The sequence below is a fragment of the Humulus lupulus genome, chromosome 4 (genome assembly GCF_963169125.1).
Source record: "Humulus lupulus chromosome 4, drHumLupu1.1, whole genome shotgun sequence".
Taxonomy (NCBI): Eukaryota; Viridiplantae; Streptophyta; class Magnoliopsida; order Rosales; family Cannabaceae; genus Humulus; species Humulus lupulus.
In genome coordinates, this window is record NC_084796.1 from 175,397,737 (window position 1) to 175,420,748 (window position 23,012).

General features: G+C 45.6%; 2 protein-coding genes across 2 annotated transcripts; both read left to right on the forward strand.

Annotated features, from left to right (window-relative positions):
- The first annotated feature begins 505 nt into the window (after nucleotides 1–505).
- On the forward strand, nucleotides 506–1,138 carry LOC133832690 (uncharacterized). The gene has a single exon (XM_062263000.1). The coding sequence runs from the start codon at nucleotides 506–508 to the stop codon at nucleotides 1,136–1,138; it is 633 nt and encodes a 210-aa protein (XP_062118984.1).
- Nucleotides 1,139–12,835: 11,697 nt separating this feature from the next.
- Nucleotides 12,836–13,774, forward strand: LOC133832691 (uncharacterized). The gene has a single exon (XM_062263002.1). The coding sequence runs from the start codon at nucleotides 12,836–12,838 to the stop codon at nucleotides 13,772–13,774; it is 939 nt and encodes a 312-aa protein (XP_062118986.1).
- The last annotated feature ends 9,238 nt before the right edge of the window (nucleotides 13,775–23,012 follow it).

Genomic DNA, 23,012 nt, shown 5'->3' on the forward strand with positions numbered 1-23,012 from the left:
TTGTTTCCTTAAGCATAGACGACCAACAATTTCCCATAAAGATATTAAGCAATTTTCTTGCGTGTTTCTAATTATTATTTCATTTTAACTAGATATAAATAGAATTAATTCAAAATGGTTGAAAAAATTTAATATTCATAATAAATATAGGATTTGGCATTCGGGAATAAAACAATCGTTACAATCCCACGATTACGGGACTCCTAATTCAAATCAAATTATTCATTTTAACCCCCCAAAAAATAAAAAAACTAATTCATAAGGTAAGAGATTAACCACACTAAAAATAGAAGACAGAGTAACAACCCATTAAATTATCTCCTATTACGACAAATAAAATCGAAAATCCACCCCACTTATTGCTATAAATGGACACCATTCATTTTCTGGTAAAGACAGAGTATTTGTACTGCTAAACCCTAAAATTAGCATTTGTAATGATTATTTAAAGAACAGTTATTGTCTTCATTTTCAGGCCCTCATTCCTCCAAAAATTAAAAACAAAATGGGGATGGGGGTGGGTTATTGTGATGCGGTGAGGTTTGTGATAATGATAGCTTTCTTTCTCTTCTTCTTCTCCAAACCAACAATTGAGGCCAGAAAACTGATGGCAGTGAAGTCTAATACCCTGGTAATCAGTCCACCTGGGTACAGTCCTGGAAGCCAGTTATGGGCCGAGATGAAGCCCAAAGGAGTACCCATTCCTCCTTCTGGGCCCAGTACAAGACATTCTCCCAATCCTCCCTTACCTCTCCGAATGGTGCCCAAGACAATACCTGAGCCCAAACGAGTCCCAGTTCTCCCCCCTAAACCCTTATTTCAGCCCAAGGGAGTTTTTGTTCCTGATCAGCAATGGTCTGAAATGAAGCCTAAGGGAGCCCCTATTCCTCCATCTGGGCCCAGCAATAGACATTCTCCTGACACACCAGAGCCGAAGAACCGATGGTTTGAAATGAAGCCCAAGGGAGCCCCTATTCCTCCATCTGGGCCCAATAATAGACATTCTCCTGACCCACCAGAGCCAAAGCCCAATGGACTTCCCATTCCTGTATCTGAGAAGAAATGGTTTGAAATGAAGCCCAAGGGAGTTCCTATTCCTCCATCTGGGCCCAACAAAGGACATAACCCAATACCATGAAGCCCCTTGGAGTGAATCCATTTTTCTACATCTGGGCCCAATAAAGGCATTATCACCCCTCATCAAATCAATGGTTTAGTATGAAGCCCCAGAATTATGTTTCCTTGGAGAGACATTAGACTAGAAGTTTGGTGATTCAAGTTCATATATTTTCGATAACGCAATAATAGTAAAATAATGTTCTTAATTAATCACATATTTGTTTGTTTATTTATTTTAAATGAGAAGGAGCTTGGAATTTAAAACTTTAAATTTTGGATACTACCAAATTATGTCTATAATTAAAAGTTAAGGAAATTTCCATATAATATAATGGTTTTTCAATCATTTAATTTCTAATTCAATACCCACATTACCTTAAAAACTAAAACAATTAATGAAAACAAATTGGGAATTTTTATGTTATATGCATAATAACTTAGTGAAATTTTTTAATATTCCACCATAAGTTATTATTCCAAATATATGACAATTTCAATTTTTTAGACAAAAATACCCATTTTCTCTCTCAATCCAAACTTTCTCTCTCTAACATATCTTATTCTCTCACTCTCTCTAACATTCTAATTTTGTAGATCTCAAAAAAATACCAAAATTAAAAAAAAAAAATCTGAAACCGACATTTGAGTGGAAAAATATGAATCTCCAAAATTTTCGTTAAATTTCAATGCAGAGCATCGAAAAAGCATCGTTTTAGATCAAAATAAAGTTGTCATGATTGCATCGAAACATCATCGATGTACCATCGATGTTGCATCGAAATACCATCGATTTGGCATCGAAACACCATCGATTTTACATCGAAAAGTCATCGTTTTGGAAAAAAAAACAAGTTTTCAAGATTGCATCGCAATAGAATCGAAATATCATCGATTTTGCATCGAAACATATTTTGCATTGAAACACCATCGATTTTGCATCGAAATACCATCGATTTTTCATCGAAACACCATCGATGTATCATCGATTTTCCATCGAAACATCACCGATGTACCATCGATTTTGCATCGAAACATCATCGATGTATCATCGATTTTGCATCGAAACACCATCGATTTTGCATCGAAAAAGCATCGTTTTGGATAAAAATAAAGTTTTCATGATTGCATCGAAACATCATCGATGTACCATCAAATTTTCGATGCAAAATCGATGGTGTTTCGATATTCTTTCAATGCAATCATAAAAACTTGTTTTTTTGGCCAAAACGATGATTTTCTGATGCAAAATCGATGGTGTTTCGATGCAAAATCGATGGTACATCGATGATATTTCGATGCAAAATCGATGGTATTTCTGTAATACCCCGAATTCTCCGATGGGGTTTAATGGCGGGAATAGTAGGCCGGGAGGGCCATTGTAACGACCCGAATTCGCTAATCAGGCTTAGGGCCTTGACTAGTATGCCTGGAGGGCAATAAGTGGTTTAGATATGCTTATATGTGAATCTATGTGTATATATGATTATGATGCATGTTAATTGAGTTAAATGTGATAAATGAAATACATGTTGTATATGTGTGATATGTCTGTACAGCACGATCCGAGACAGTCCTGGGGAGCAGTGGGCCAGGGAGTCACAACGGGGTTGAGATTCGGACTCGGGGCGAGTCGAGGGGTAATTCTGGTATTAGTTGAGTTATGGGATTATCGGGACATAGAAATAAATATTTGGAGATATATTTGAGGATAGAATGTTTAGGCGGGAATATTTGGGGAATTTACCATTTTTGCCTCGGGGACGTTTTGGTACCCCGAGCCTTGAGGTAACCTTTAGACTTAAGTCATATAAAACAAATAAATAAAATAGAACTGTACAGAAACTGAGGGAAACCGACTCATATCTTCCTTGAGCTGAGAAATAGCTTTTGTCTCTCTCTCTCTCTTTCACTCTCTCTCTAAGGCTAAACTTGAAGGAACTTAAAGGAATTGCTTGGGAAATTGAAGGGGTTCAGCTGGGAAACTCTAGGGGCTTGAAGCTTTGGGATTGAGGATCATAATTCTGGGTTTAAGCTCAGCAAGGTAAGCTTTAAACACTAAGGTTTAGTCTTTAATTTTCTGTTGGTTTAGAGGTTTGCATGTAGTTAAGCTTGCTTGATCTTTGGGTGTTTTAGCTAAGTTTTGGAGCATGCTTTGATGAGGTTTTGATGTTGTTTCTGTGCTGGAGTAACTGTGTTGAATATATAGGAGTCTTAGCTTGGTTTTGGTGGTAATTGGCTTGAAGAAGGAATGAAAAGTTGATGGAAATTCTGGGTTTGCTGTTAGTGTCGCGGCCCTAGGAGGGGTGTGTCGCGGCCCGCATGCACGCACAGCCGTGGGAGGCTGAAGGAATTCGGGCGCGCCGCGGCCCGCGTGTTGGTCAGTGGAGAGCTAGCCTCTGTTTTGAGGCTAGCCGCGGCTCTAGGGGGAGGGGCCGCGACCCTTAGTGTCAGTGAGGAATTTAATGATATTTTTGACTTGGGAACTTTAAGGGGAAGGCTCGGGATGGATTTTATCACTCAGAGTGATAGAATTCAAGATCCCGGAGGTTAGGGTTACAGTTCAAGGTTATTTGTTGGGTTGGAATTTGATGGTCGAATATTGTTATGTGTTGTGACTAGGGTTCCGGCAAGGCTCACGTTGGCGGACTGTGCTCGGGGCATCGGTGCTCAGGTAGCTCAGAACTCAGGTAAGAAAACCCCTGTTTCCATAGAGCTTATGTGCAGGGTTGAGCCCAATATATTGAATGGAAATGACATGCAGGGCCGAGCCCTATATACTAGAGTTGAAGAGCATGGCTCTTTATTTGTTTATGCTTGAATTATGTGCCTGTTGCTATACTGTGCTGATATTATATGTGTGATCGGCAAGAGCCGGGAACGGCGTGGGGTCGGGAACGGCATCAGGCACGTTGAGTGCAAGGCCGAGAACGGCAGAGGGCCGGGAGCAGCGTTGAGCACGAGGGGTGCAAGTTGCCAGGGCGAGTCCCTAAAAGGATACCTGGGATATCCTCACGGCGTGGTCCACGAACCTAGGGCTTGGTAAATGCCTAGGCGGCTAGGCCGTATGTGTTTAGGCATTGGTGGCCTGTTTATATGTTCGACTTGTATTTTGCATATGTTATCTGTTTTGGGTTTTCTTGCTAGGCTTCGGCTCACAGATGCTCTGTGGTGCAGGTAAGGGTAAAGAGAAGATCAACCAACCATGAGCACAGATGGCGTGAGGCGGCGTGTACATGTCCGGCCAGCCTGGCTGCCACAGCTAGGGGATTTTGGGAGATGTTTGTAAAGGAACCTAGGATTTTTCGTCTAGTCGACTCTGATCAGTTTTGTGTTGTAAATATTTTCTAAACCTTGTTTTGGGATCCCAAGTGTAAACTTTTATGATTAGTTATGAAATCTACTTTCTCTAATGTTTTCTTTTAATTATGGTTTAGTTACACGTTTTTTTATTCAAAGTCTCGATTAGCGAGTTGAGGCACGATTTTAAACACACTTAGTAACGGCTCTAAGGGAGTAGGGCGTTACAGCCATACTTGCTTAATTATGCCATTAGTTGATAAATGCATGTTTATGTGAATTATATTATGATATGATGTTAAATGCATGCATGTGGGTTCACATTTTAATTACAGGGGTGTGATGGTAATCTGGCCCGTTGAGGGTATCATTGTATGCATGTCGGTGATATGTTGTTGAGACCACATTATAATGTGGGTTTGTTCGAGCTATTCGGCATGAGACGATCATGGATTATTGATTAGCGGTCTAGTCATAACAGGTTTAAGTTCGGGGCTCGGGATGAGTCTCGGGGAGATTTTAATGATTAGAGCGTTACCGGGAATTAAAGGGTAATGGGATATGAATTATTGGTGTTTGAGATTATCGAGAATAGCGGGAATTGGAGAGCGTTAATTATGATTAACGAGATAGGTGGAGAATACCAATTTTGCCCTTGAGAGCCTTTGGAAACCTTAAATTGACCTAGGGGTATAATGGTCATTTCACCCCTAGGATAGATATAAACTATTTTGGGCTGTGAAAGAAGAGGAAAAACAGAGTAACTTGAAGCTTTCCTGTATCTTCTTTCTTCAGTTTTTCTTTGGGATTTTTGAACCATTCTTGAGGATTCAAGCTTGGGAAGTAAGCCTTGGGAGTTTGGGAGAGTGTTCCTCCATTGAAGAGCATCATAAGCTGAGCTTTGGGTAAGTTTCTAACCATTGAAATCCCTGGTTTGCCCTGTTTTAGTTCTGTTTTACAGATGTGATTTCTAGGTTGAATACTTGGTTTTGTTGGGAGTTTTGGCCAGAGTTCTTACGGTTGTGATGTTTGGGGTATGTTAGGATGGTTTTTGGGTGCATTTGGCATCAAATATGGGATTTGGAAGCATTGGAATCAGGTTAGAATCAAAGGAGATGAAGAAGGAGGTTTCAAGGGGTTCCTGGTCTGGAGGTAGCGCTATAGCGCCCTACTCAGGGGGCATTTGGGCGTGTTGGGGGTTCTGAGTATAGCGCTGGGGCGCTAGGGGTCAGCACTGTAGCGCTACTCTGTTCCTTCAAAGTCCCGGGATCGAATCTACTCACCGTGTGGGCATGTTTCGAGGTCCCGAGAGTGGTGCTTAGGTTAAGACCCTATCCATGTTGATTTTCATTAATGGAGGTTATAATTGGTTGTGATTAGGTAACTGCTAAGGAATCAAAGGTCGATTGTTCTCAGGAGTCGTTCTTGTTATTATTTCTCGCTCGAACCAGAGGTAAGAAAACTGCACCCCATATGTGACATGCATGATTGTTCTTGAGGCATGTTGATTGTGTAAATGTGGACATGGATTGATGATTGAATGCTTTGAAAATCTTGCTCACTTGTGCATGGCACTGACTCATTAGTCAGAATTGGCATAGGTGTCAGTATCAACTGTGAAGCTGTGACTCATTAGTCAGGTTCGGCAGTGGTACTGGGCACTGGTCACACGGTGCTGACTCATAAGTCAGGACGGCCTTAGTGTGTTCAACGCAAGTCAATAAAGATTATATCTAATTGATATCTACATTGGATGACTCAAAGAGAATTAATGCCGGACCGACCTCAAGTTCGATGAATATTATAAGCGCTTGTGTGACTTATCTATCAGTCACTCATCTGTTAAGTTAGAGACTTACCTATCAGTCTCTCATCTGTTTAAGGCTAGTGGCTTACCTAGCAGCCACTCTTCTGTTTACATTAGTGACTTGCTTGTCAGTCACTCAGTATGGTTTTCTAGAACCTCAAGTGATATTCACTCATCTGTTTAAGAACTATAAGCTCTGTGTGATTATAATGATAATCATTTGATAATGTTTATATCCAATATTGTGTTTTCTTGCTGGGCTTTGGCTCATGGGTGCTATGTGGTGCAGGTAAAGGGAAAGAAAAGCTCACCCAGCCTTGAGTGGAGAGCTTAGGTGGTGATGTGTACATATGCGGCCGCTTGACCACCACGGCCAAGGAGTTCTCAGAGGAACTAGGGGGTTTACCCTATTCTTTTGCCGCTTAGGTCGGCAGGTTTGTAATTTTGAAACAGTAATGACCTTTTTGAGTTGTAAATAACTTGTAAATGTTCTTGTGGGCCCATGAACAGTTTTATGTACTTAATAAAATATAACATTTCCTTTTTGTTGTTTTTCACCTTAGCCTGTTAATAACACTTAGAACACGCTTTTAACCAAAGGACTCGGGTAGCGAGTCAAATTTCCGGTTCATCGTTCATCGTAACGGTTCTGGGGTAACCAAGGCGTTACAATTTCGATATTGTTGCGATGCAATCATGAAAACTTATTTTTTGGCCAAAATGATGACTTTTCGATGCAAAATCGATAGTGTTTCGATTCCAAATCGATGGCATTTTCGATGCAAAATCGATGGTACATTGATGATGTTTCGATGCAATCATGAAAAATTTATTTTTATCTAAAACGATGCTTTTTTGATGCAATTTCGATGCTCTGCACTGAAATTTGACAAAAAACTTTGGAGATTCATATTTTTTCACTAAAATGTTGGTTTCAGATGATTTTTTTTTTAAATTTTGGTATTTTTTCGAGATCTACAAGATTAGAATGTTAGAGAGAGTGAGAGAATAAGAGATGTTAGAGAGAGAAAGTTTGGATTGAGAAAGAAAATGAGTATTTGAATGTTAGGGGTATTTTTGTCTAAAAAATTAAAATTGTCATATATTTGAGATAGTAACTTATAGTGGCATATTAAAAAATTTCACTAAGTTATTATACATATAACATGAAATTTCCCAAACAAAATTGACTCAAAATAAACAATTTCAATTAAAAAAAAAACTTTCGAAGACAACAGTACATAATTTTCATTATCAAATAAATAAATTTATTTTTTCTAATACAAATAAGTGTTTATTTTCCAAGCTTTCCTAGAAATCTGTTGAGAAAAAAAATAAATTAAAGTCAATATAGTAATTTTTTGTAATACTAATCCAATATATATCTTATTCTTTTACCCCTAACTAATTCTTTTAATAAAAAATTCTCAAATTGACCGTGTTGTTAGGTGTGGTCGCCGGTGACCGGTCCTTGTCTATTTTTTAGAGATTTGAGGTGTGGCTATTGAGGTGGCTTGTATTCGTCATGGATCGTGATGAATGGGCGGCTTTGAATGATTCTTTGGACTATGATGACAGCGATAATGAGATCATCGAGGGTGATCTTGAGGCAGCTTTCGTCGATGTTGGACAAGATAGTGTTGCTTGAACCTTGGTGGGTAAGTTGATCTCCACCAAATTTGTCTCGGGAGAGCACATGACGCAATGTATTGAGGCTTTTTGGAAAATTAACGGGTCGGTGACGGTCAAGGCTGTGGGAAATAATGTATTTCTGTTTAGATTTTCAGATCTCAAAGATAAGCGGAAGGTCTTTGGCGGTGGACCTTGGTTGTTGGAACATCAACTATTGGCCTTGGAAGTCCCTACGGGAGTAGGTGATTATCTCTCTTTGGCCTTTGATAGAGTCAAGTTTTGGGTTCAAATTCATCTTGTCCCTATTTCTTGCATGAACGTGGATATGGGAAGGGAACTAGGGGGTCTTCTTGGCCCGGTCACGGATGTTGACGAGATTTCATCTACGGATTGTTTGGGAAAGTTCTTACGTGTCCGGGTCGGTATCGATATCACGAAGCCACTCCCTAAACTTATGAAAGTCAGTTTGATCAAGGGGGAGGAAAAGGCTAAGTTTCCTCTAAAGTATGAACGTCTCCCCGATATTTGTTTTTGTTGTGGTATTATCGGACACCCTTTGCGGGAATGTGCTTCGTTGCCGGCTTCAGTTCTGCGTGGCCATAAGTGGAAGTACGGTGATTTTATTCGTGCGATTCCAGTCCAGCGACTGCATGCTTCATCTAAGAGGTCTCGTTTGGATGCTGGGAAGTTTCCTCATGCGGTTGGAAAGGAGAAAGGCGGCCCGTCTGGTTTGATAAAAGGTTCTGTGAACCGGAGGGCGGCGAGCGGTGGTGTGGCTTCGATCAGGCCTGAAGTCAAGTCAAGCCCGACTTGGAAAGTTGCTGGTGTGAATCGGGGTGCCAGCCTTTCTCTTCCTTCTCCGTCTCCTGGGGCCGAGGGTGCTCAAAAGAGAAACAATTTGGCTGTGGTCAATGAAATTCCTAATTTGGTGGCTAATATTGATTCTCAAATAAATGAGAAGTTGCATATTTCTGGTGATGGGAAAAATGACAACTCCCCATTTATTACTGAAAAAGTTTCCCTTTCTAATTTGAGTCAGCCCTTGACTTTAGGTATTAATTTACCTATCCTTGGGGAGTTAAGCACACCTTGTGCATCAAAAAAGATTGGGGAAGTTTCTATGTCCATTTCGGGCAACAATAGTGCTAAAAATGGCATTTTTGGGAATGCTTGGTCTAATGTTATTGGGCCAGCTTCTGTTGGGCCATCTCTTCAATCTAAGAATTCAGAGGCTTCTGCTCACGTGCCTCTTTTTACCAGCCACGTGAAGGTGCATGGGACTGATATTGCTTCTCCTCCAGCCATGCATGCTTCGTCGTTGCAAGCTTTGCCATCTTCTTCTCTCAACGACGGCTTCAAGGCCAAGTGTGGCCTGCGGCCTCCGGTGCTGGGTGTCAAACGCCGCCTTCTGCCTGAATCTAAGGACCACGGGTTTGATCCTAAAGGGATACAAAGGACTAAGGGGAAGTCAAAGGAGTGCAGGGACTCAAGTCACACATCGAAGGGGAAGGGACGGAAAAAAATTCTGGGCGCTGTCAGGTTTGCTCCGTCTAGTTCTTCTTTCAAAATGGCAAAACGGAGGGCTCGTGGTGGTGTTGGGCTGGTGCAGGTTGCTGTTGACTCGGGTCTGGTTCCTCTGGTCGAAGTGATGGAGGGTGTTCATGGTGTTGTTTCGGAGGTTGTTGAGCCGAAAACTTGCGTTGGTTCTCTTGGGTCACCCGTCAAGATGAACAATGATGGCGGGGTGACTTCTCTTGACTTGGCGGTGCCTGTGAAGCAGGGCCGCCTCTCATTATGAATGTGTTGGCGTGGATCGTCCAAGGCGTGGGCAATGATAGGACGTTCCGAGCACTCCACGCCAATGTTCGGGAAGTCAATCCGAACATTTTATTTCTTTCTGAGACACTTGGCATTGTTGCTCAAATGGAGTTTTTACGAGTTCGTTTGGGTTTCGCTGGTAAACTAGTAGTTGAAAAAGTTGGGAGAAGTGGTGGACTTTGTCTCTTTTGGTTGGAGGATATTGATGTTACTCTTCTTTCTTTTTCAAGAGGACACATTGATGTCTTAGTTTCTATTTCAGGGGTCACTCCTTGGAGGTTTACTGGGATTTATGGGCAGCCTGATGCCTCTTTGCGACATGATTTTTGGACTTTATTGCGTCACATTGCTTACAATAATTCTTATCCTTGGGTTTGTGGTGGTGACTGGAATGAGATTTTGGTTCAAAATGATAAGGATGGGGGTCCCCCTCGGCCTCAATTCTTGATGAATAATTTTAGGACAGCTTTGGATGATTGTTTTCTGAGTGATATGGGGTTTGAGGGTCCTAAATACACTTGGGTTAATAAACATCGAGATTCTTCTTTTGTCCAAGAAAGGTTGGATCATTTTGTTTGCAACTCGGCTTGGATGAACTATTTCCCAGATTCGCATATTTCTCATCTTAATTTTCGGGGTTCGGACCATAGGCCTATTGCTTTGGCCACAAATCGTCATTTTGCGGACAGTAAGCTGCTCTTTCGTTCTAGATTTCATTATGAAAATGCTTGGGCTTCTGAGTCTGAGTGCGAAAACATCATTACTTCTGAATGGAAAGCTACCAGTGCGGATCCCCTGTTGAAAGTGGTTGAAAGTGTGGGTGCTGTAGGGAAAAAGCTACAAAAGTGGAATAAAGAAGTACATCAGCGCCATAAAAAAGCCATTGGTCAAATGTTGAAGCATACGGCGATTCTTGACGCTAACCTTGACCGTGTTTCTTGTGCGGAACTTCGGAAACTTGAAAAAGAACTGGATGTTCTTCATGAAAAGGAAGAAAAGTACTGGGCCTCTCGTGCTAAGGTGAGCTGGCTGAAGCTTGGCGATAAAAACACTTCCTATTTTCATAAATGTGCCTCGGGGAGGAAGAAGAAAAATGGGATTGCTTCGATCCTCAATAAAGATGGTGTTCTTGTTTCCTCTCCGGATGATTTGGGGGCAGTGTTTGTGGAGTATTTTTCTGATCTTTTTATTTCTACCAAGCCTTCTCGCGAGGCTCTTACTCGGGTCTTGAATGCGGTTCCACTTAAGATTTCGGCTACATTGAATAGTCAGCTCACCCGTCCTTTTGTTGGGGAAGATGTGAGGAAAGCCCTCTTCCAAATGGACCCTTCTAAAAGCCCAAGTAGTGATGGTATGACAGCTTGCTTCTATCAGAAGAACTGGGAAACTGTTGGCCCGGATGTGATTGCAGCTGCTCTCTCCTTTTTGAATGGTAATTCTACTCTAAAAGGAATTAACAAGACTCTCATTTGTCTTATTCCCAAGGTTGACTCTCCTAGTAAGCCTGCTGATTTTCGTCCTATTAGTCTTTGCAATGTCATTTATAAGATCATCACTAAAACAATGACTAATAGGATGCGTGAGGTCTTGTCTAGTGTGATTTCGGAAGAACAAAGTGCTTTTCTCTCTAGTCGTCTGATTACTGATAATGCTCTTATTGGATTTGAGTGCATCAATGCTTTGAAAAAAAAGAGAAAAGTTGGTGCTCCTGGGTATTGTGCCATTAAGTTGGATATGTCCAAAGCATATGATCGAGTGGAGTGGTCTTTCCTTGGAAAGATTATGGAGAAATTGGGGTTTCATGTTGATTGGATCAGGAAGGTTCTTGATTGTGTCTCTTCGGTGGAGTACTCTGTTCTTGTGAATGGTGGTGTGTTTGGTTCTTTTCGGCCTGAGAGGGGTCTCAGACAAGGTGACCCAATGTCTCCGTACCTTTTTCTATTGTGTGCAGAAGGCTTGACTGCTTTGGTTAAACAAGATTGTGTTAATAACTTACTCCACGGTTTTCCTTGTGGTATCTCGGGGCCGAAGATATCTCACTTGCTGTTTGCGGACGATTCTCTTTTCTTTATGCAAGCATCGGTTTTGGAGTGTGAGAGATTCAAGCTGCTTTTGTCTTGGTATGGTTCGGCTTCTGGACAAAGGGTCAATTTTGAAAAATCGGCTGTTTGTTTTAGTCCGAACATTGAAACCATTGACAAGAATAATATGATAGCGGCGTTGGGGGTAGTAGGTGTGGATTGTCATGAAAAATATCTGGGTCTTCCTTGCTTCGCGGGTCATACCAAATCGGGGATGTTTAATTCTGTGCGTGATCGTATTTGGAAAAAACTTAATGGTTGGAAGGCGAAATCTTTCTCTATGGCGGGTCGTGAGGTTCTCATTAAAGCTGTTATTCAGTCTATTCCCACTTATACGATGTCGCTTTTCAAACTTCCTATGTCTTTCGTGAATAGCATCCATGGTATGTGTGCCAGATTCTGGTGGGGTGGTGATGACACCAAACAAAAGATGCACTGGTGTACTTGGGAGCGACTTTGCTGGCATAAAGAAGATGGTGGTATGGGCTTTCGGGATCTACACCTTTTTAACCAAGCTATGCTAGCTAAACAAGCGTGGCGGCTCTATGATGACCCGAGTTCCCTAGCAGCTAAGGTTCTGAAAGGCTTGTATCACAGGAAAAAGCCCTTTGGTTCTATGGTTAAATCTAAGAATGGTTCTTTTGTCTAGAAAAACATTTTATGGGGAAAGGAGTTGTTTGATGCTGGATCTATTTGGAGAGTTGGAAACGGTAAGGATATCAGAGTGTATGAAGATGGGTGGGTTCCTATGCCGTCACACTTCTTGGTTCTGTCTCCTAACCTTTTAGGTGAAGGAAGCACGGTTTCTCAACTCAAATCTGACTCGGGGGATTGGGATTTAGAGCTCATTCGTGGTCTTTTTGCCCCTGATGAGGCTGCGGCAATCCTATCTATTCCTTGACCATCTTCTCCGACTCAGGATAGACTAATCTGGGGTTATGAAACTTCTGGTCTTTATTCTGTCAAAAGTGGTTACTGGCTTGCTATTCGCAACCTGGGCGCAGGTCGTGTATCTTCCTCAGTCGGGTTTTCGGGGTGGTGGAAAAAAATTTGGTCTCTCAATCTTCCTCCGAAGGTTAAGATGTTCGCTTGGCAGATCTCTTCTAATTGGATTCCTACCAAATGCAACCTCACTAAGCACGGTTTATTGACAGACGAGGTTTGTCCTATTTGTGATTCTCAGTTAGAAACTACTCATCATGCCTTATGGGGTTGCTCTTCTCTTGCTGACTGTCGTAATCTTAGTGATATCTCTTTGGGAGATCCTCTTGCTGTTTGTCCCGATTTCTATGATTTTATTCATCAGTTTCTGGACCCTTTGCCAATTGCTACCTTAGAGCTGATTTTGGTAATTATGTGGAGAATTTGGTTTAGGAGAAACAAAAAGGTGCATTATGATAAAATGATTGACTCAGACATTGTTGTTTCTTGGGGTCGTGACTTCCTTGCTAACTATCAGAGAGTAGATAAGCCTCTTGATAATTCTCTCACGTTGGGGAGCTCGTCATCCACGCTCATGGGCTCTTCTAGGTCGGCATGGGTGCCGCCCACTAGGGGGATTGTTAAGATCAATGTCGATGCTGCTCTTGATACCCCTAATGGAAGATGTGGGTTGGGTATGGTGGCTCGTGACTCCACCGGTGATGTAATAGTTTCTGCTGTTTGGCACATTATGGGTACTTTCACTCCTGAAATAGCGGAAGCTCTAGCATTAAAATATGCGGCCAACCAATGCCGCTTATTGGGTTTCCAAAATGTGTGGTTTGAATTTGATTGTTTGAATGTGGTTTTGAAGTTTAATAACCAGGTTCCTTTGGCTTCTTCTCTGGGGTTAGTCATAGCAGATTTTAGACTCAGTTTTTCAGTTTTCCACTCTGCTAGTCTTTCTTTCTGTGCTAGAGCCTTTAATACTGTTGCCCATTCCTTAGCTAAATATGCCTTGTCGGAAGTAATTAGTAAGGTTTGGTGGCCTGGCTACCCTTCTTGTATCCATGATCTCATTTTATATGAGAAGAATTAATTCAAGCAGTCTCCCCCTCACCTTCTCTTCAAGCTCTTTGCTTCGCTGGTGAGTCTTGGGGTTTTCTTCTAAAAAAAAAAAAAAATCCAATATATATCTTTTATATATTATAAATGTTAGTTTATAAGATATTAGTGTATTAGTGTTTTTTGTAATAGATTTAACACTTTCTTTTTATTATTTTCTAACCCCACTAGTTTTAAACTCATTTATATAAAGTAAATAAATTAAAAATAATAAAATCATTTAAATACGGTAAATAAATTGAAACAAATAATAAATGAGTCATAATAATTTCTTATCACTTTTAACATTTCATATTAAAGTATTTAAATTACTCTATTAATTATGTTTTCAAGACTATGTTGATGCTCATAATCTCATCAAGGGGAAATGCAAGGTAGTCACCTGGGCGTACTCCCCCCCCCCCCCCGATCCGCGAGACCGCCCCGTCTCGCGAAGATGCTCTTTCGCGAGGCCACCAAGTCGCCTCCCGCGAGGCCATCAAGTGGCGAGGCCCCCCCTGATCCGCGAGACCGCCCCGTCTCGCGAGAATGCCCTTCCGCGAGGCCACCAAGTCGCCTCCCGCGAGGCCATCAAGTGGCGAGGCCCCCCCTGATCTGCGAGACCGCCCCGTCTCGCGAGAATGCTCTTCCGCGAGGCCACCAAGTCGCCTCCCGCGAGGCCACCGAGTGGCGAGGCCCCCCGATCCGCGAGACCACCCCGTCTCGCGAGTGCCTTGTTCCGCGAGGCCATCGTAGGGGGTGAGGTACCTTATTTAGCGAGGCCACCCTAGGGGCGAGGTGCCTTGTTCCGCGAGGCCATCCTAGAGGGCGAGGTGCCTTATGTAGCGAGGCCATCGTAGGGGGCGAGATGCCTTGTTCCCCGAGGCCATCCTAGAGGGCGAGGTACCTTATTTAGCGAGGCCACCCTAGGGGCGAGGTGCCTTGTTCCGCGAGGCCATCCTAGAGGGCGAGGTGCCTTATGTAGCGAGGCCATCGTAGGGGGCGAGATGCCTTGTTCCGCGAGGCCATCCTAGAGGGCGAGGTGCCTTATGTAGCGAGGTCACCCTAGGGGCGAGATGCCTTGTTCCGCGAGGCCATCATAGGGCGAGGCGCCCTATTCAGCGAGGCCCTTGGGCCACTCCTACCATGCCCATGCGCGGGGCCGAGGGAGGCTGCGAGGCCGCTAATGGCGCCCCGTGCGCGAGGCCACGCAAGGTCCCGCGCGCGCGCCCCGGGAGGTCCACCAGTCCGCCATCTTCTCAAGAGGCCGACACACCGTGATTTGATGCGCATGGGCCCAAGACCCCTATTCAACGCCACGGCCAATACGGACACCAAAGATCCCCTTTTTCACAACCTCAAAGTCCCTATGCTTAGTAGATCCAGAACGAGTCGAATGAGACATATTTGTACGATCAGGTACTAGGTACGGATGCCAGTGCCAGCGAGGATCGTGGTCTGTACGTCTACGGCCATGGGTCAGAGCCGACACCACTACCTCCTGCGCCACCATGCCTGCTACCACGCCTGAAGAAGGAGTACAGACAAGTAGTGGAGACATCCCCCTGACACCTGCTCCTGTACGGGATGTACAACCACAACCCCTGAAACCACTCCCCTAGTACAGTACGTTTGTACCGTCTGGTCCCCTGGACCACTATGTACCTAAGGCCGTTAGAGCCTACTATAAATTGAATTCCAAGGCCACCTGTAGGGGGGTTGGAAATTTGACTGTAGCAGAGACATTAGTGTGAATGAGATACTGAATTCTCCATTGTTGTTATTCCATTGTTCTTGAGTCATAGTTCGAGTTTTCATAGCTTTCTAATTAGCGATTCCAATTTGATAATTTTTCCAACTTAACTTCGTTGACGAGTTCTCACCGTCAACAGTTTGGCGCCGTCTGTGGGAACGTTAGTTTCAAGCTACTGTTCCACCATTGTTTCCAACAAGAAGAAGATGCCAAGACGCTCGAAGCGACTGAGGGAGACGCGGCAGGTAGAGGTTCACTTGAGCGGAGTCCAACTGAAGGCCTCCATGAAGGACGCTCCTCCACCCAGGGACGTGGAGCCCCCGAAAGACCCTGAGGTTCACGGAGGAGACAGGGTGGCCTCATCGCCAGCCGCTCCACCTGGAGGGAGTCCTCCCAGAGCACCACCGGTGCACGCTGATGAGTTCCCTCCTCCAAAACCGCCGCGGGCACCGAACTCCGGCCGGCAAGACCCGGGCCCTTCTACCCATAGGCCGGACAAACACCCCCGGGTCCACTCCGTGAGCTCGAGTTCAAAGTCCCGATTTTACGAAGAGGAGATACGTGAGCTCCACCGTAAAAACCAAAGGTTAGAAACTACCTTGGAGAACATGCAAGAGGTCCTTAACGGCCTACTGCAGGGTAAATCCAGCATAACCTTGCCCAAGGGAAAGGAGAAAGGCAAGGGTAGGGTGGAGACCACTGTGCCAGTAGATGATGGAAGAACCCGACACTCAACTAGCAACACCCCCCGCACGAAGCAACGTGATCACCCCGAACCGCCTAAGCAGGCCCAAAGGCCAACGCCAAGAACCACTGCTGCCCCTCGACGCGAGGATGAGGTCACCTCCAAAAAAACGCCCCCAGACTTGCGGGAGGAGATCAACAGGAAAAGGGCAGGCAAAGGGACCACACCCCCTGAGGCGCCCCGAGAAGGCAAGGGAAAGGCAGATCTTAGCCCGTCCACTCTAAGAGACTCCCTCAGCAAAAGGAGGCAAGACTTAGACACAGAGATGCGGAGCTTGCGAAGCAAGATTGTCACCGCGTCGGGTGGCCAGGCCTTTGAGGAAGAATTCGACCATGAGTCACCCTTCGTGCGAGAAATTCAGGCAATCCGGCTCCCTGCCAATTTTAAGGAGCCCAACATGACCCCTTACGAAGGGAGCACGGATCCAAAGTACCACTTGGATGCGTTTAACGATCTCATGAAATTGAGGGGGATTGGAAGTGGTGCCAGGTGCCATTGCTTCGCTGTTACTCTGAAAGGACCCGCCTACAAATGGTTCAAAAGGCTAAGGCCGGGGTCCATCAGGTCCTGGCAGCAGTTCTCTGACGAGTTCCTCCAGCAGCACCATGCCGTGCGGGACTACACGATGCCAGGCACCAGCTTAGCCAACGTGAAGCAAGGGGAAAAGGAGAGCCTAAAAAGCTACATTCACCGGTTCAATATGGAGGCCGCAAAAGTGGGGAGCCTGACGCGCCGGGAGTTAAAAATGGCCATTACTGCTGGGGTACTCCCAGGGAGCAAGTTGTGGGACAACATGCTGAAGAGGGAAGTCACCGACTTGGACGACTTCTATGAAAGAGCACAGAAGTACATCCGTGTGGAGGATGGCCACGCAAACCTGAAGGCCGGAAAGGAGGAGTCCCACGCAAAGCCCCCAATTAACGACGGGCCGAGTATAGCTAAGAAGAAGAGGACGTATGAGGGGTCGAGAGATGACCAACAGAGGAAAACCAAGCGAGGGGGTGATCATAGGCCAGCGGCCTATACTTACTATACGAACCTCACTGACACCAGGGAGCATATTTACGTCACCAACGAAGATCGAGTGCCCTTCAAGAAGCCCCCACCAATGAGAAAGGATCGGTCCAAGAGGGACCCCAGTAAATACTGCCAATACCACAAAGACATTGGACACACCACGGCGGAGTGTATCCACTTGAAAGAGGAAATTGAGGAGCTCATCCACCGGGGGCACTTAGGCCGTTATGTCAAGAAAGAAAGGCAAAGGCCAGAAAACGAGCCCAGAGCGCCCCATGCACAGGAGCGAGCCCCAGAGATACAAGGGGAGGTCCGCACCATTTTTGGAGGCCCAGGATTTGGAGGAGATTCTCGGAACGGACGAGATAAATATGCAAGGGAGGCTCGACGAAGTCCGCCCCCCTGCGTCATGAGTTTAGAACAGCGACCCCCGAAGAGTTTCAAGGGGGAAAACGACTCAATAACGTTCACTGAGGAAGATGCACGGGGGGTACACTTCCCCCACAATGATCCGCTGGTGCTGACAGTCCAGCTGGCAAATATGCGTGTGCATCGAGTCCTGGTGGACAACGGGAGCTCAGTGGACATCCTATATCGCCCGGCTTTGGAAAAAATGGGACTGGGCATTCGTCACCTAAAGCCTTGCCAGTCGTCACTATACGGATTCACAGGGGATTCCGTGCAACCCCTTGGGATGATTGAATTGACACTTACCATGGGGGACCAGCCCCGCCAAACCACAATTATGTCTAACTTTGTTGTTGTAGATTGCGCATCAGCTTTCAACGCGGTATTAGGGAGGCCCTCCCTGAGAGAATTGAAAGCCATAACTTCAATATATCACTTAGTTGTCAAGTTCCCGACTCCAGGAGGGATTGCGAGTATGAAAGGAGAACAGAAAGAAGCAAGGGAGTGTTACAACACCTCACTCTGCACGCCTGCAAAGCCACGTGAGCCGATGGCCATGGTGGTACACGAGGCGATAAGCATGCCCACAGGGGGTCCGCAGGAGCTGGACCCTCGGGTCGTGGATGAGGCAAGAGCAGAACCGGTAGAAGAAGTAGAGGAGGCTACGGTGACGGAGGAGCCTTTAAGGAAATTGAAGATAGGGAGAAGCCTACAAGGTGGCGTGAAGGAAGAATTGATAAGATTTTTGAAGGATAATCTGGACGTGTTTGCATGGAGTCATGAGGACATGGTGGGCATAGACCCCAGCGTAATGTGCCACCACCTGAACATCTCCCCAGGAGCAAGGCCCGTCAGGCAGAAGAGGCGGGCGCTCGATCCAACAAGGTACGCAGCGTTAAAGGAAGAGGTTGACAAATTGAAGGCCAACGGGTTCATCCGTGAGTCTTTCTATCCTGTGTGGGTATCAAACCCAGTACTCGTGCCGAAGCCAAACGAGAAGTGGAGGACTTGCGTCGATTTCACGAATTTGAATAAAGCTTGTCCTAAGGACAGCTTCCCACTCCCCAGGATAGATCAGTTAGTAGACGCAACAGCGGGGCATGAGTTACTAAGTTTTATGGACGCCTACTCGGGATACAACCAAATCCCAATGAACCCTGCAGATGAGGAACACACGTCATTCATTACAGACAAAGGGCTCTACTGTTATAAGGTGATGCCCTTCGGGCTCAAAAACGCGGGAGCCACCTATCAAAGGCTGGTGAATAAAATGTTCGCAAATCAGATAGGGAGGAATATGGAAGTGTATGTAGATGACATGCTAGTGAAGACCAAAGTAGCTGCAGAACTCAACAAAGACCTTGGTGAGATGTTTGACACGCTCAGGAAATATCGGATGAAACTAAACCCAGCCAAATGCACTTTCGGGGTATCCTCGGGAAAATTCTTAGGCTTCATGGTCAACTCCAGAGGAATCGAGGCCAACCCCGACAAGATAAAGGCGCTCATAGAAATGAGCCCGCCGAAGAATAAGAAGGAGGTACAATGCCTAACAGGAAGGGTGGCGGCCCTTAACAGGTTCATCTCAAGGTCCACCGACAAGTGCCTCCCATTCTTTGACATCCTCAAAGGGAGCAAAAAGTTCGCTTGGGATGAAAGATGTGAGGAAGCCTTTGCCAGGTTGAAAGAGCACCTGGGGAAGCCGCCCCTGTTAGCAAAGCCAGAGAAGGGCGAGAAGCTGTACCTATACTTGGCGGTGTCGGAGCATGCCATCAGCGCAGCCTTAGTTAAGGGAGAGAAGAAGCAACAACAGCCCGTATACTATATCAGCAAGCGTCTGGTGGATGCGCTAGTAGTGGCGTCGAGGAAGTTGAAGCCTTACTTCCATGCGCATACGATTGACGTCTTAACGGATAGTCCTTTGAGACAAGTCTTACATAAGCCAGAGACCTCAGGGAGGCTAATGAAATGGTCGATTGAGCTAAGTCAGTTTGATATTGTCTACACCCCAAGGGCCTCCATCAATGGACAGGTGCTGGCAGATTTCATAGTAGAATTCACCCATCAGCCGAATGAAGGACAGAGTGAAGGAGGGGAGCAGCCTGTTGTGGAGGATGAACTGGGAAATGTAGAGAAGTGGAGTTTGCATGTTGATGGGGCGTCAAATGAAGGAGGATCAGGAGCGGGCATCATGATGACTGGGCCCGAGGGACACAGAATGTACTGCGCAATCCGGTTTGGGTTCGAGGCCTCCAATAATGAGGCAGAGTACGAGGCGCTCTTAGCTGGCCTGCGCCTAGCCCAGGAATTGAAAGTGACGCGCCTCCATATTTTCAGTGACTCGCAATTGGTAGTATGCCAAATAAAGGGGGAGTACCAGGCAAGGGGGCCCAAGATGGCAGCATATTTAGAGAAGGTGAAAGGCTACCTGGGGCGAATGGTGGCATATACTATAGAGCAAATCCCTAGAGAAAAGAACACCCATGCCGATGCACTTGCAAAGCTGGCATCCACCAAGGATGGTGACGTCTTGGAATCAATACCCGTGGAGTACTTGCCAAAGCCCAGCATCGAAGGCGTAGATGTGCACATGATTAGCGTCCCAAAGAAATCATGGACCGAGCCAATCAAGAAGTACCTGGAGGAAGGAGTCTTGCCTGCGGATAAAAACGAATCTCGGAGGTTGGTGTACAAGGCCGCGAGGTACGCCTTGGTAGATGGGGTCCTTTACAAAAGAGGATTCTCCATGCCTCTCCTGCGGTGTGTAGAAGGAGAGGAGGCGTTGAAGGTGTTACAAGAGATCCATGAGGGAGAGTGCGGCAACCACTAAAGTGGACCCTCCACGGCTAGGAAGGCCGTAAGACAAGGATACTACTGGCCTTCCATGGAGAAAGACGCGCAGGACTTTGCCACGAAATGTGACAAGTGCCAGAGGCACTCCAATTACCCTCGAAGACCCCCAAGCGAACTGACCAGCATGCCCAGCCCCTGGCCCTTCGCCATCTGGGGGATAGACCTAATCGGCGCTCTTCCTACGGGTAGAGGTGGAGCAAAGTACGCGGTGGTGGCAGTAGATTATTTCACCAAGTGGGTAAAAGCGGAACCCCTTGTGAAAATAACCGCTAAGCACATCACCTCTTTTGTCAACAAATTCATTGTGTGCCGGTATGGGGTACCCTACAAAATTATTTCCGACAATGGTACCCAATTTGAAGGAGGAGCCTTCGATGAATATTGTAAGAAAAGAGGTATAAGGAGGAGCTTCTCCGTAGTGGTACACCCCCAGGCCAATGGGCAAGTGGAGGCCATCAACAGGGTCCTAAAGAAGAACCTAAAGACAAAGCTGGAGAAGATGAAAGGAGCCTGGGCAGATGAGCTACCAAATGTGCTGTGGGCTTACAGAACCACCCCACGCACGACGACTGGGGAGTCCCCATTCTCCTTGGCCTATGGATGCGAGGCTGTGCTCCCAGTCGAAATGCGAGTCATATCCCACAGGGTGCAGGTGTATGAAGACGAAGCCAACCACACAGCCCTGGCCGAAAGCTTAGACCTCCTGGAGGAAAAGAGAGAAAAAGCCCAGATGAGGGTGGCAGTATACCAGCAACGCGCCGCAAGGTACTACAATTCGAGGGTGCGAGAGAGAACTTTCAGAGTCGGCGACCTGGTGCTGAGGAAAGTGCTCCCAAACACACGAGACCCAGGTGCAGGAGTGCTGGGGGCAAATTGGGAGGGACCTTACCAAGTCGCTCAGTGCATCCCCCCAAACACTTACATGCTAGCGCGCATGGACGACACCATCGTACCCCGGGCATGGAACGCGGAACACCTGAGGAAGTACTACCAGTAAGACGCCCGTGCCCACGGATAAAAGCACAAGTGTAGCACGCTGCCTTGATATGGTAGGAAGAAATCAAAGAGGTTACCTAGATAACCTCCTAAGTAGGCGTGAGCCATTTTATTTTGTTTTATGTGAAAATCACCTATGTACCGTTGCAACTACGTGTATGAAACCATTATGTTACGAATATAATGAATGAAACCACGTATTATAAGTAAAACTGTTAGCCTCTTCGTGTGTTATTTTTTCTTCAATACCAGGGCATCAGCCAAAGTGTCCGCCGAAATAAATTTCACCAAACACTTGGGGGGCAGGACAGGGGGCGATAACACAGCTAGCAAAGGAGGCCTGAAAAGGACCCTCTAACGGAGGGTCTTGGAAAGGGCCCCCTCGCCCTCCTAAAAAAGAGGCTCCTAAAAAAGACCCTCTGATAAAGGATCTTGAAAAGGGCCCTCAATTAGGAGTAGCCTAAAAACGACCCCCTATGCATCAAGAGGACCCGAGAAGGACCGTAGCCCTAAAAAGGACCGTTCAATGGGAGTTCCTAGAAGGACCCCTTATATCGGGGCCCTAGACGAAGTTCCTAAACATAGAAAGTAGTAAAAAGACCTTGCAAGGCCTCCCCTGGGTTTACGAGGATTAGCTACCCTCGTGAACATCAAGGAGGCCAAAAGGCCTTACGAAAGAAAAATATATATATAGTGACAACACTAATAAGTCTGGAGCGGCCACCAAGCCGCCTAGCCAAAAAGGATCCCAAAAGAGACCCTTGCCGAAATAGTACTATACAAAAGGACGAGAGGGACGCCTCTCGCAAAGAAATAACAAGCGCGCGCAAGAAAAACCCAAAAGGATAGCTAAGACCCAAGGGGTCAAAATATCCTTACAAAAACCGCCAAGAGGCACCAAAAGAGGTCCCAGTGAACCCTCTCACATGGGATCCAAAGGACCTCCAGCCTGACAAATAAAAGAAGGGAACCAACCAAACCGCGTTATACAGGCATAAAAGGACCTCAAATGCAGTAGAACAAGAAATAAACAACAACATCACATGTATTCATACATAAAAAAAGAAAGGAGTTCTCAAGACAATACAAGGGTTACTAACAGAAAAGTAGCACTAGTAATGACGTTACAAAATAAAAAATAAAAAACAAAAAAGGAGCGAAACTAGTTCAAGGCCTCTTGTAGTGGGCACTCCACCAGGCCGCTCGGGCAACAGCTTGCTCGCCAAAAGAGGAGAAGTCGAAGTTGGGATCCTGCCTCCACACATTGTAAAGAGCCCGGTCTATAGACTTGCGCTCTATTACAGCCTTCTCCGCCTCCAAGGAAGCGACTTTCTCCTGAGCAGACTGTAGTTCAGTCCTAAGGGCCTCAACTTCAGTCCCCTGTCGAACAACCGTCTCATGCGACCCGGATGCAGCGGCCTTGGCCTCCTTGAGCTCGCGCTCCAAACATTTAGCCTTGCC

Coding starts and splice junctions, on each gene's coding strand:
- LOC133832690 (XM_062263000.1), top strand. CDS start 506: ATGGGGATGGGGGTGGGTTATTGTGATGCGGTGAGGTTTGTGATAATG.
- LOC133832691 (XM_062263002.1), top strand. CDS start 12,836: ATGTTCGCTTGGCAGATCTCTTCTAATTGGATTCCTACCAAATGCAAC.